Genomic DNA, 11750 nt, shown 5'->3' on the forward strand with positions numbered 1-11750 from the left:
TAATATGAAAAAGCCAGATGCGCACAAAACGTATAAATCAACAAAAATAACATGCTGATGAATTATGTGTTGTATTAGAGGCAATATATTATGCATTTTATTTTAGGATTGTTTATAGAAATAAATTTGAAGATGTTGGAGTTTCTTTATTATTGTATGGGCGATAGCCACTAATAAAACAACGTCATACTGCTACGGTAAACACTTTGAATATCTCGTGGCGAACATGTCAATTTTAGTTGACATAATGGATATCAGTATTTTCCAATGTCACTGAGTCCCGCTGGGTGGCGCTTGATTGATGAAGTCGGTGCGCATGCTCATAGGAATGTGGCGCGAATGGGGACTGGCAAAACGGATGCATGCGTTCCTGTTTGGCGTGAGAAAAATGAACATGAGATGTGCACGACTCATTATCAAGAGATCTATCCTGTGTAAATTAATACATTAATATCGTTCGCATGGACACCTTAATGTGCTGTTTTAACATTGTCTGCAGCTATGTACTGTCAGACGCTATTTACCTATTATTTGAATCATCCATTATGCTGGTCATTTCAAGCAATGGTAATAACAGTAGCAGCAGTAGAAATATTGGTAGTGGTAATAGTAGTAACAGAAGCAGAAGTAGACGTTGTCGTTGTTGTATACGAAGGGAAAACGGAGAAGTAAAAGTAGCAGAAGAAGTAATAGTAGTAGTACTTGAAGAAACCGTGAGTAGTAGTAATAATTGTAGTAAAGGTAGAAGCGGCATAAGCATAAGCAGTGGATGCAGCAGAAGAAGTGGTAGTTACAAGAGTTGTTGGTGTTGTTATTGCAGATGCAGTTTTTATTAGCATAGGTGCGTTTACGCACCTATGCTTATGGTATATACCACATTTCGAAAATCCACATCGGTCGGTTGCCCTTTATGAAGCCTTACCTGATCAAAAATCAGACGAAATATCTATTTAATTTAGTATATGGTCATTCTTACAAAAAAAATTTGAAAACGTTTTTCTAACGTTTTCTTCCAAGAATATTGCTGACACCGGTTTTAGTGAATTTTTCTAAGACCGTTTTATGTTAAAAAATCTTCTTATAACCTAAAACAAATTTCGTTCGTAAAACAATTCTATCTGCACTATATCTGCACTATAAATCTCAATCTCCTACGCAGTGGCCTCCCTTATACTAGAAGTTACTGACCGGGCGAAGCAAGGGAAGTAACTGCTGTGAGGAGTTTCTATAAAAATCTGCATTCAGAAATCTGTATTCATAACTCAATCTGTTGTGCACGTCTGCATCTAACGCTTACCACAAGTTTTACGACAAATTCTTGACGCAGACGAATAGGGTAGCGTCTATTTTCATTTGTGAAAAGAATAGTTCGATACAGATCTGTCCGTGCTTAAATTTTGAAAGGCTTGGGTAATTATTGTTCATAAGCGTTTCAAACACTGATGTAAATGGAAAGATTATCTATTTAAATAGTCGGTAATTGTTTGAAATTATTGATTTGAGAAATTCGCGGATGGCGATATCGAACTGCATTATACCACGTGACGCCATTCTTCCCTGTATCTTGCACCTATGCTTTTAACGCCATCGGCGCTCTCGTATTAGTAGTGGTTCTGGTGGTGGTGTTAGTATAATTATTGATAGTGATAGTCCACATATTGGCCTCATTAAAGTGGCGTAGTTGTTGCGATTCCTACCTTGAGCTATTCATTGCCACCTAAGTGGTTCATTAGAGGCTTATGTGAAATTCTCTGTATGACCTGTGTATGCATGAACTAATCGCTGTCGTGCTCGTTCAACTAAGCCGACTAACTAACAAAAAGTCGATATCAGCACGCGGGCGTATTCTACTTGTATTTCGTCAACTGTCATACTATGTAACTAAACGGCGGTTTTCATAGATTGATATTGATATGTGTCCACAATATACCACAGGCGAATAGTGCTACTCGTATTTTGTTTTGCAATGAATACGCAATAAACGACTGGCGAATAGTGGTTCTCGTATTTTGCATTGCAATTAATAACTGCGTAGAATTTTTCCGTGATCTGGAATGGAATGCGTTTTGTGATAAGCTGCGAAGGGATGCTACGCTAGTTTGCTAATCAACTGCTGTAATGTTCGAAATCGAATGTGTGAAATCGATCAGCAAAGTGCATGCGAATCCGGAATATGTGCCTCTGCGATAAGAACGACTTTACTTAGGCGATCACGCTCTCAACTATTTGTGTTTATAATGTGTTCAGTCGGATGCATCTATATGTTCTGGTTTTTAATGGTACCGTTCCATATTTTGGGTAGCTATGTTAGCCCAAGGTCTCGTACAGCGTGGAAAGCATCGACGACAGCACGTCATGCAGAAATACAGTATAACACTAAGTATTTACGTACACATAATGACAGGATAATATTAGAAAATACCAGCTTGTTAGCGGAAGCACCAAGGATACATATTACTGAAACAGGAAACAAAACTGAAACTAAACGCCTACCCATAGCTCTTATAATAGGCGTCAAGAAGGGCGGCACGAGAGCGGTCTTGGAGTACCTCCGCCTCCATCCGGATATCGTTGCACCGGGCCCCGAACCCCATTTCTTCGACACACATTACACGAAGGGATTCGAGTGGTACAGGTTAATTGTCTTTTTAATTTCCTCTGAGGAACAAATTACTACGTCGCGATTTTAATATTGTTTTCAAGACCGTAAAACGTCAAGTAATCAATAGTTGTCTAAACCCTTTCTCAAGCAAAGTGAAAATTGGTATGTGCAAACAGCATACAACCAGAACAGCATGCGAGTAACTCGCAGTCTGTTCAGGTTTTATGCTGTTTGCTGCTTACCAGTATCTAAGGGTAGGAAATGAAGCCTTAAAAACTTGAATCTAGTTAGAAAATACTTAATTAAATTTACCTTTCTAAGGGACCTTAAATGCGTCCAAATACGTATCTAAGTGGTAAAGGGTTAAATCCACGTACCGTTGCCTATATAATTTTTTTATCATTAATGAATGAAGAACATGATAGGCATTCATATACGCTTTTATATGTCAGCAACACGTACACGTGGTAATTATTTTGTCAGCGGTATCTCGTTTAATCTCAACAATTTACTAAATAGTAACTATACATGTTAGCTATACGTCAACTTATTTACATGCAAAATGTAAGCACAGGGGTTGTACATGTTTGTTACGTACACGCGTTGTACATGTTTGGCGTTAAATATGTAAGGTATGCGTACACGTTAATTTATTGTTTACATTTTACGTAAACAAATGTATACGTATACGTGTGGTACAAGTAAGGTTTACCTCACGTACTGCAGATGTTAGTTATACACACATTCATGTTGATGTTAGGTCGTCATATATATTGATGTACATATTACTTATATGCGCACGTGCTGGGAATGTCATATGTGCGCACGTTCTGGGGATGTTATATGTACGCACACAGATTAAAATGTTAGGTTTACATACATGGATGCATATTAGGTATACGTGCAAGTGTTGTAGATAATAGATTTACGCGCATAGATTTAAAATATTATGTATACATATGTGGATGTATAATTATGTTTTATATGTTGGGTATACATACACTTGTTGTACATGTTAGGTATACGCAAATGTGCTTTACATGTAAGGTATATGTACATATGTACATATGTATGGTACACATTAGGTAAACGTGCCTGTGCTGTACTTGTAAGATATACGTACTCGAACGGCACATTATAAGTATAGGACATTATACTTCGGCAAAGGTACACCTCTGTACATATAACGTATACTTACATCGATCTACATGTTATATGTACGTACATTTGTTGTATATTAGTATACGAATGTGCATGTATTTTATGTAAGGTATGCGTACACGAATTTGAATGTAGATACGAACACGTTCGGCACATGTAAGACATACGTATATTTTCTATTTTCCACAGATTATAGGCATAGATACACTAACTGTACGTGTACGTGTTATTCATACGATATATATATATATATATAAATATATATATATATATATATATATATATATATATATATATATATATATATATATATATATATATATATATATATACAGCGGTCATCGCTGAAATGATAATGATAATGCATGTAAATAATGAATGTGTGCACATATTTTTTTATTCATAAAAAATGTCATATACTGAATGTACTAACAAAAGTGCAATGTTCGTAATAATTTAAAATAAATATAAAACCAGGGAAAATTACATTTTAAAAGCTGGGTTCGAACCCAATACCTGTAACAGTGAAGTTAACGCTCTACCGTTACACCACACACACTTTTGTATTCGAGCGTTAGTTCAAACGCTATATCGGTAATTAACGTTTTTGCTTAATCATCGATGAAATGCTTATCAACAAGCAAACATATTCTTTTCGGCGTAGCTGTTTAACGTCACTTTTGACCTTAGATGACCTTCATTCATGATAGGTCCGAAATTAATAAACCAGAATTGTGCATTGGTTAATAATACAAAAATCACCGTAAACATTGGTAGTCTGGTTCCCAGACTAAAACATTGGATGCATATCATTTGAACTGAAATATGAATATATTGTAAATTATGATGCATAACATCCTCTAAACATTACCTCGAAACGTTTCTCCTTAGTTTACAAAGCAGTATAGCATTAATCACATGTCTCTACGATTATTGTTTACATGCCGTAGCGGCCACACTAAACACTACAAAAACAGGCTAGATTGCACTTTACCGGTACGCAGTTGTTAACCACTATCGACAAAGCGGGGGTTTGGGGGCGGTAGCCCGCGATACTAAGGAAATATATAGATGTTGGAAATATATCTGTCTTTGATTTATTATAATCCATATTTGCGTTTATTAGTGTAAATATGTTTCTTTGTACTTTGTTTTGTTCATTTTATGCCCCCGGTAGGGTGGCATATAGCAGTTGAACTGTCCGTCAGTATGTCAGTCGTCCGTCCGTCCGAAAACTTTAATGGTCATAACTTTTTCAATATTTAACATAGCAATTTGATATTTGGCATGCATGTGCATCTTATGGAGCTGCACATTTTGAGTGGTGAAAGGTCAATGTCAAGGTCATCCTTCAAGGTCAAATGTCTAATATATGGCGTCCGTCCGTCCGTCCGATAACTTTAACATTGGCCATAACTCTTTCACTATTGAAGATAGCAACTTGATATTTGGCATGCATGTGTATCTCCTGGAGCTGAACATTTTGAGTGATGAAAGGTGAAGGTGAAGGTCATCCTTCAAGGTCAAATGTTAAATATTTCGTCCGTCCGAAAACTTCAATATTGGCCATAACTTGTTCACTATTGAAGATAGAAACTTGATATTTGGCATGCATGTGTTTCTCCTGGAGCTGAATATTTGGAGTGGTGAAAGGTGAAGGTCAAGGTCATCCTTCAAGGTCAAATGTCAAATATTCCGTCCGTCCGAAAACTTTAACATTGGCCATAACTTTTTAAATATTGAAGATAGCAACTTGATATTTGGCATGCATGCGTATCTCCTGGAGCTGAACATTTTGAGTGGTGAAAGGTGAAAATCAAGGTCATTCTTCAATAAAAGTGTCAAATATTCCGTCCGTCCGAAAACTTAAACATTGGCCATAACTTTTTAAATATTGAAGATAGCAACTTGATATTTCTTGATATTTGGCATGCATGTGTATCTCATGGAGCTGCACATTTTGAGTGGTGAAAGATCAAGGTCATCCTTCAAGGTCAAGGTCAAATTTTGCAATATTGAATGTAACAACTAGATATTAAACATGCATGCGTATCTCATGGAGCTGCACATTTTTGAATGGTGAAAGGTCAATGTCATCCTTCAAGGTCAAGGTCAAAGGTCAAATTTTGCAATATTGAAGATAGCAACTCCATATTTGGCATGCAGGCGTATCTCATGGAGCTGCACATTTTGAGTGGTGAAAGGTCAAGGTCATCCTTCAAGGTCAAGGTCAAAGGTCAAATTTTGCAATATTGAAGATAGCACCTAGATATTTAAAATGCATGCGTATCTCATGGAGCTGCACATTTTTGAGTGGTGGAAAATAAAGGTCATCCTTCAAGGTCAATGTCAGAGGTCAAATTTTGCAATATTGAAGATAGAAACTCCATATTTGGCATGCAAGCGTATCTCATGGAACTGCACATTTTGAGTGGTGAAAGGTCAAGGTTATCCTTCAAGGTCAAATATATGGTGTCGTTAGACCGTCCGAAAACTTTAACATTGGTCATAACTTTTTAAATATTGAAGATAGCAACTTGATATTTGGCATGCATGTGTATCTAAGGAGCTGAACATTTTGAGTGGTGAAAGGTCAAGGTTATCCTTCAAGGTCAAAGGTCAAATATATGGCTTCAAAGCGGCCCAGAAGGGGGCATTGTGTTTCTGACAAACACATCTCTTGTTTATATAAAGTTCTGTTTTTCTGCAAAAAAAAAATCATATCACTATGATGCTTGCAATATTGAGTCTTTTATGTTTACATTCTACTAACATCTGTACACATTATAACACATTATCTTTTATTTCATTCCAACATCATGTTCATAGTATTTCAGTGGCGAATATGTTTTCTTTTCCTATTGAAACTAATGTAGTACTCATTCAATCATGAAAACCTAGTCATTACAATACTTATTGACAATTAAACATACATTTTCACCTATTCTTGTTCTTCATTTGTATTTGTTAATACATTAAAATATATTATCTTATTATTATTCACTACCTTCATTAAAATACATGGTCGCTTCATTCCATGTCCTTTCACTGGTCGCAAACATTACAACATCAACGCCGTATATCTTTTTAACGATATTTCTTGTTTACTTTTTTCTTTGTTTGTGGTATAATTTTGCTTGTTTGGATATATTGAATCCATTTTTTAATATTTGACCATTTTTATTGTCATTTTTCAAACGGTGAACAAGTCGCCTTAAATTACCAATTGCTTTAAAACATTCGTCTTATAAGCAAAGTCATTAATATGACATCTACTGATAAACACCTCCCATTGTCACAGTATCGTGGGGCCGTCCAACAGATAAAGCGTCGTATCGACGCGAAACGATATTTTGGGAAGCTATGCGAATTGCTTATATAGCTAAATCAAAGCGCTGAAAGCACTGTAGGTGTTCGGTGTTGTAATTTTAGACGCAACTCAGTTTAAAAAATTATGTTATAGCTTTTTATTTTAATTGAACACAACCAATTCAAATTCATAAAGAGTGTGTCTTAAAGCACAGGTCCAGACGTGTTTTTTTTAAATCATTAATAAAAAATATCATTTAAGCTTCATTTTGGGAAAACTGGGCTTAATACATATGCATAAATTGTCATCCCAGTACCAGAGACTCTCTTTAAACGAAAAACATAAAACACTCAGAAATGTCGTCCTTGATTAGCTTGTGCGCATTGCACAGGCTAATCAGTGTGCACAGGCTAATCTTATTTGACATGCATTAAGCCCCGTTTTCCCTGAAAGGAGCCAATATGTACAGATTTCAATGATAAACACTAGACTGGTCAATGTCGTCTTACAAGCTGTTTAACACTGTTAGTCATATACACTAGGGACCCTGTATACACCCAATGCTGTATTTTAATGGTGAACTATAAACAGGCAAATGTGGTGGTTATCTTTCCTAGCAGACGCTATATCATTTGTCGTCTGCAACAGGCAGTGGTTGTCTTTCCATAGCGTAGCTAAGCAGTTTAGCGCATACTGATTTGCAAAATTTGCTCTGTAACATTAGTGTGAGCTAACGCTCACACTAAACATACATCCGCTCTAAACATGAGCGTGGATGGTCGAGTGGTCTAGGCGGGAGGCTTTTTACTCCAGGACTCCAAGGGTCAGTGGTTCGAGCCCTGATAAGGCTTACTTTTTTTCTTTGTTTTAAAATTGTATTCTTGTTGTTTTTTTACTGGAGATTTTTAGTTCAAATGTTTAAAATTATCAATAAAAAGCATTTAAAGCATTTAATGACAAGCTTCAATACATGCCAAAATCTGCTGGACGGCCCCTTTAAGGCAATGATGTCGCTGACACAATCATACAGTAGGTTATTTCCGTAAGTACGGAATCCGGTTTGTTTCATATCAGATGTCGCCCTTTGATGTCGACAGGCATTATACGACACTGGACAATATAAAACAACACTCGGCAATGAACAAGGGCACGCGACATTTAATTATTTGATTGTCGATTTTGTCGTACTAGTATTTAATAACAAATGTAGGATCTAAAATTTAGTATCGCTTTTAAATTTCGCCTTACGTTGTTCAATGCCATGTGTCGTATTGTGCGTAGCGATGATTGACGTGAATTGACCTCGTAGGGCGAAAGGCGACATTCAATATGGCTTAGCCGGATTTCATACCTACGTCTTGTCCAATACACAGCACGCAAGCAATGGCCTATTAGAAAACATTTTTTTTATTCAATAGAAGACATACAATGTATACATGTATATAATCATAAAAAAGTGAAACCATGTTGCAACAATAATGTTCAGACATGTTATATAAGATATTCTAAGATATTTTAATTTTTTTACCTTGTGGTTTCCCTAAGCAAAAAAAGGTTAATATGTATTTTTTGGTTGCTTTTGATTGATGTTTTTTTAGAAAAAAAGGAGAAAATTCCAAATCAAACAGAATAGTCATGAATACGGATGAGTTGCATAAATGGGTAGAAAGCATACTGGACTTGTTATGAAAGTTTAATATGTTTCCATTTTTGTTCAAATATATGAAGTGTATCATTGTTTAGGGCAATTTCTTTTTTTTTAATTTGAATCTTCAGTTTTAAATAATTGATAAAACAGTTCATTGAAGGTACTTGTTTTCTGCATTTCATACTGAATATAAAATATTTCATTAATATAATTTTGAGAAAACATTCTTATGAAAAGAGTGTGTAAATATAATTGTAGATATTGTGTGCATATTTACGATCATTTATTGTTATGGGTAATTATTGTTTATGCGCGAAAATAACTAGCAGGAACTATGTCCAATGTGAATAACAATAGTTGCCAATATCGTAAGAGCAATAGGGTGAGTGTATTGCATTTTATGAACACAACCATTTACAAAGCTTAGATTACGTAGATACCTTCACAAGTTCCACGCAGGAAGGCAATCTTAAAGTCTAATTTCACCACTGTCTTACATTAAATGTTGGCATGGCGCCTTGCAATTTTCATACTCAAGTACGCGGAAGTAACATTACGCGTTTGTTCCAAACGGTTTTGTATAACTACTCATTTTGTTATTATTAAAATTGCACTCTTGCAATCGACATTATGTTACAGTTTTTAATATGCCTCGGGAGTCATAGTTCAATATTTTATTATAATTTATCGCATAGTTGCTGTGGCGCGTTGTTAAATATATTTGCGCTGTACAAAGGGGGTTAAATGCATGTGCGTTACGTGTCGTCCCATATTAGCCTGCGTAGCCCGCACAGGCTAATCAGGGACCACACTTTCCGATTGTATCATTTTTGTCGTTTTAAGAAAGTTTTTTCATAGCAAAATTCCAGTTTATGCCGAAAGTGTCGTCCCTGATAAGTCTGTGCGTTTGCACATGCTGATCTTGGGCGACACTTTACGCATATGCATTAACTCCCCTTTTCACAGAGCGCGGTTCACTTCATGTACTCAGTACTAACTATTATTCTAATTAAGAAACTAATGAAGAAACACTTCATCTTTATTTGAATACAATACATTTAATGAAATTATTTTGTAAATGTATTATTTTACATTAATATATCTGCAAAATAAGTGTAATGTACATTCTGTACACATATATTTTCAGGAATCTCATGCCAGAAACTGAGGAAGGTCAATTGACAATCGAGAAGACACCGTCCTATTTTGTGACCAAAGGAATACCTCAGAAAGTGTACGAAATGTCCAAGAAAACTAAACTGATAGTGGTCTTACGGGATCCGGTAATGCGCGCTATCTCGGACTACGCGCAGATCGCGGCTAGAAACCCGGAGGTGAAGCCTTTCTCGGAAATAGTGTTCGAAAACTATGATTCTTACACCGTGGATACCAGGAGGGCAATTGTGAAGGTGGGCGTGTACGCCTTACACCTGACGCGCTGGCTCGAATATTTTACTCTCAATCAGATACATATAGTAAATGGCGAGAACCTCATCCGGGATCCGGCCTCGGAGTTACGGGACCTTCAAACGTTTATAGGGGTTAAACCGCACATCACAGGGGAACATTTCACGTTCAACATCACAAAGGGATTCCCGTGCTACAGGAGAAATACTTCACAGCAATCGTGGCACTGTCTGAGTGATGATAAAGGCCGACCGCATCCGAATGTATCCAGCCTTGTCCGCAGTAAACTGGCGAACTTCTATCGCCCCTTTAACCACCGCCTTTATTTAATGACTGGGAAACACTTCGACTGGACATAAAGCATGCATGAACACTATTCTTTTGTTTACTACCTGGCAGCTAATTGTCCAGGAAGAAACAGAAGTACTCCTGTTTCTTCAATCACTTTTGAAGAGCAATAATTACACTTATAAATGTAGTCTACTTTGATATATTTACCTCGACGTTCTCGCAGGTTGGGTGCTTCAGTAAACCTTACACAACGTGCGGAACTTAAGAACATATATCATGTATAGTGCAGGGGGATGGGCTAAAAAAACTACACACATTTCTTTAAAGTGTTTCTTTATTATTTAACTAACTGTTTCTTTTAATCTAGACTTTGATGTGGTTCACTCGACTCGTTTTATAAACAAGTATTTTCCGTATATAGCATAATCAAACCTCTTCACGAAGAATCTTACCCGGACAGTCAATGGTATGGTGGATGGTGCTGAATACATGTATCCACATACTCGTGTACATCAAAAGTTTCCGAAATGTAGCTTACTTCGAGTTAAGTATGCACATGATCATTCATCGAAATAAATACAGTAATGTAGCATTGACAACGCTTTTCATTCTAATAAAATTTGGAAAATACATGTATATACATTTATCCCTATTATATTCCGTTAAAAATACGCTCTTAATTTCAAACATCTGAATGGCAAAGCTTGTCGCGCGTTGGATTTTGCATCGCAATATATTTCTTGCTGTTGTAATTATTTAGACATTTGTATAAGTGTTGGTTAACATGTTCAATGACATTAAAAACGAAAATCTGTGATCAGGCCAATTTTGTGTGCGGAAATATTCGTCTTTATACTTTGAATGTTCGCTTTTCAGCCTTCATCATCACCATCAACCTTATCCCCCTCTCCCCACCATCATCATCATCATCATCATCATCATCATCATACACGCACGTGAATGCTGCGACGCGAATATGCGGTCTTAGACCGGAACTCTATACGAATACCACATTGCTGTTCAAAGATTTCAAGTAAGAATTGAAACATGTTAAACACGTTGCGATTAGTATTGGATGTGCCTTATATAAACCAACTTTTAATAGTGATTATATTAATTATCGAGTATACTATTTATTAGTGATTATTGACCGACCTAAACATGTTTATCCATGTTGTAATGTGGGGCAATCCAGAATTTTCACATTGATCAGAAGGTCCCATTGACTATTCAAAATTCGCATCAATTTGTCGTATCCATTTGTCCGCTTTTAGGACAAGGAACATTGTTTCATTCATACTTACTTGAAATGTTATTAAAGAATAAACTCG

General features: G+C 36.3%; 1 protein-coding gene across 1 annotated transcript; it reads left to right on the forward strand.

The window, feature by feature from the left end:
- The first annotated feature begins 1912 nt into the window (after positions 1-1912).
- Positions 1913-11120, forward strand: LOC127870254 (heparan sulfate glucosamine 3-O-sulfotransferase 6-like). The gene is made up of 2 exons (XM_052412891.1): positions 1913-2635; positions 9869-11120. The coding sequence occupies exons 1-2, from the start codon at positions 2133-2135 to the stop codon at positions 10485-10487; spliced, it is 1122 nt and encodes a 373-aa protein (XP_052268851.1). The 5' UTR covers positions 1913-2132; the 3' UTR covers positions 10488-11120.
- The last annotated feature ends 630 nt before the right edge of the window (positions 11121-11750 follow it).

The sequence above is a fragment of the Dreissena polymorpha genome, chromosome 2 (genome assembly GCF_020536995.1).
Source record: "Dreissena polymorpha isolate Duluth1 chromosome 2, UMN_Dpol_1.0, whole genome shotgun sequence".
Lineage (NCBI taxonomy): Eukaryota > Metazoa > Mollusca > Bivalvia > Myida > Dreissenidae > Dreissena > Dreissena polymorpha.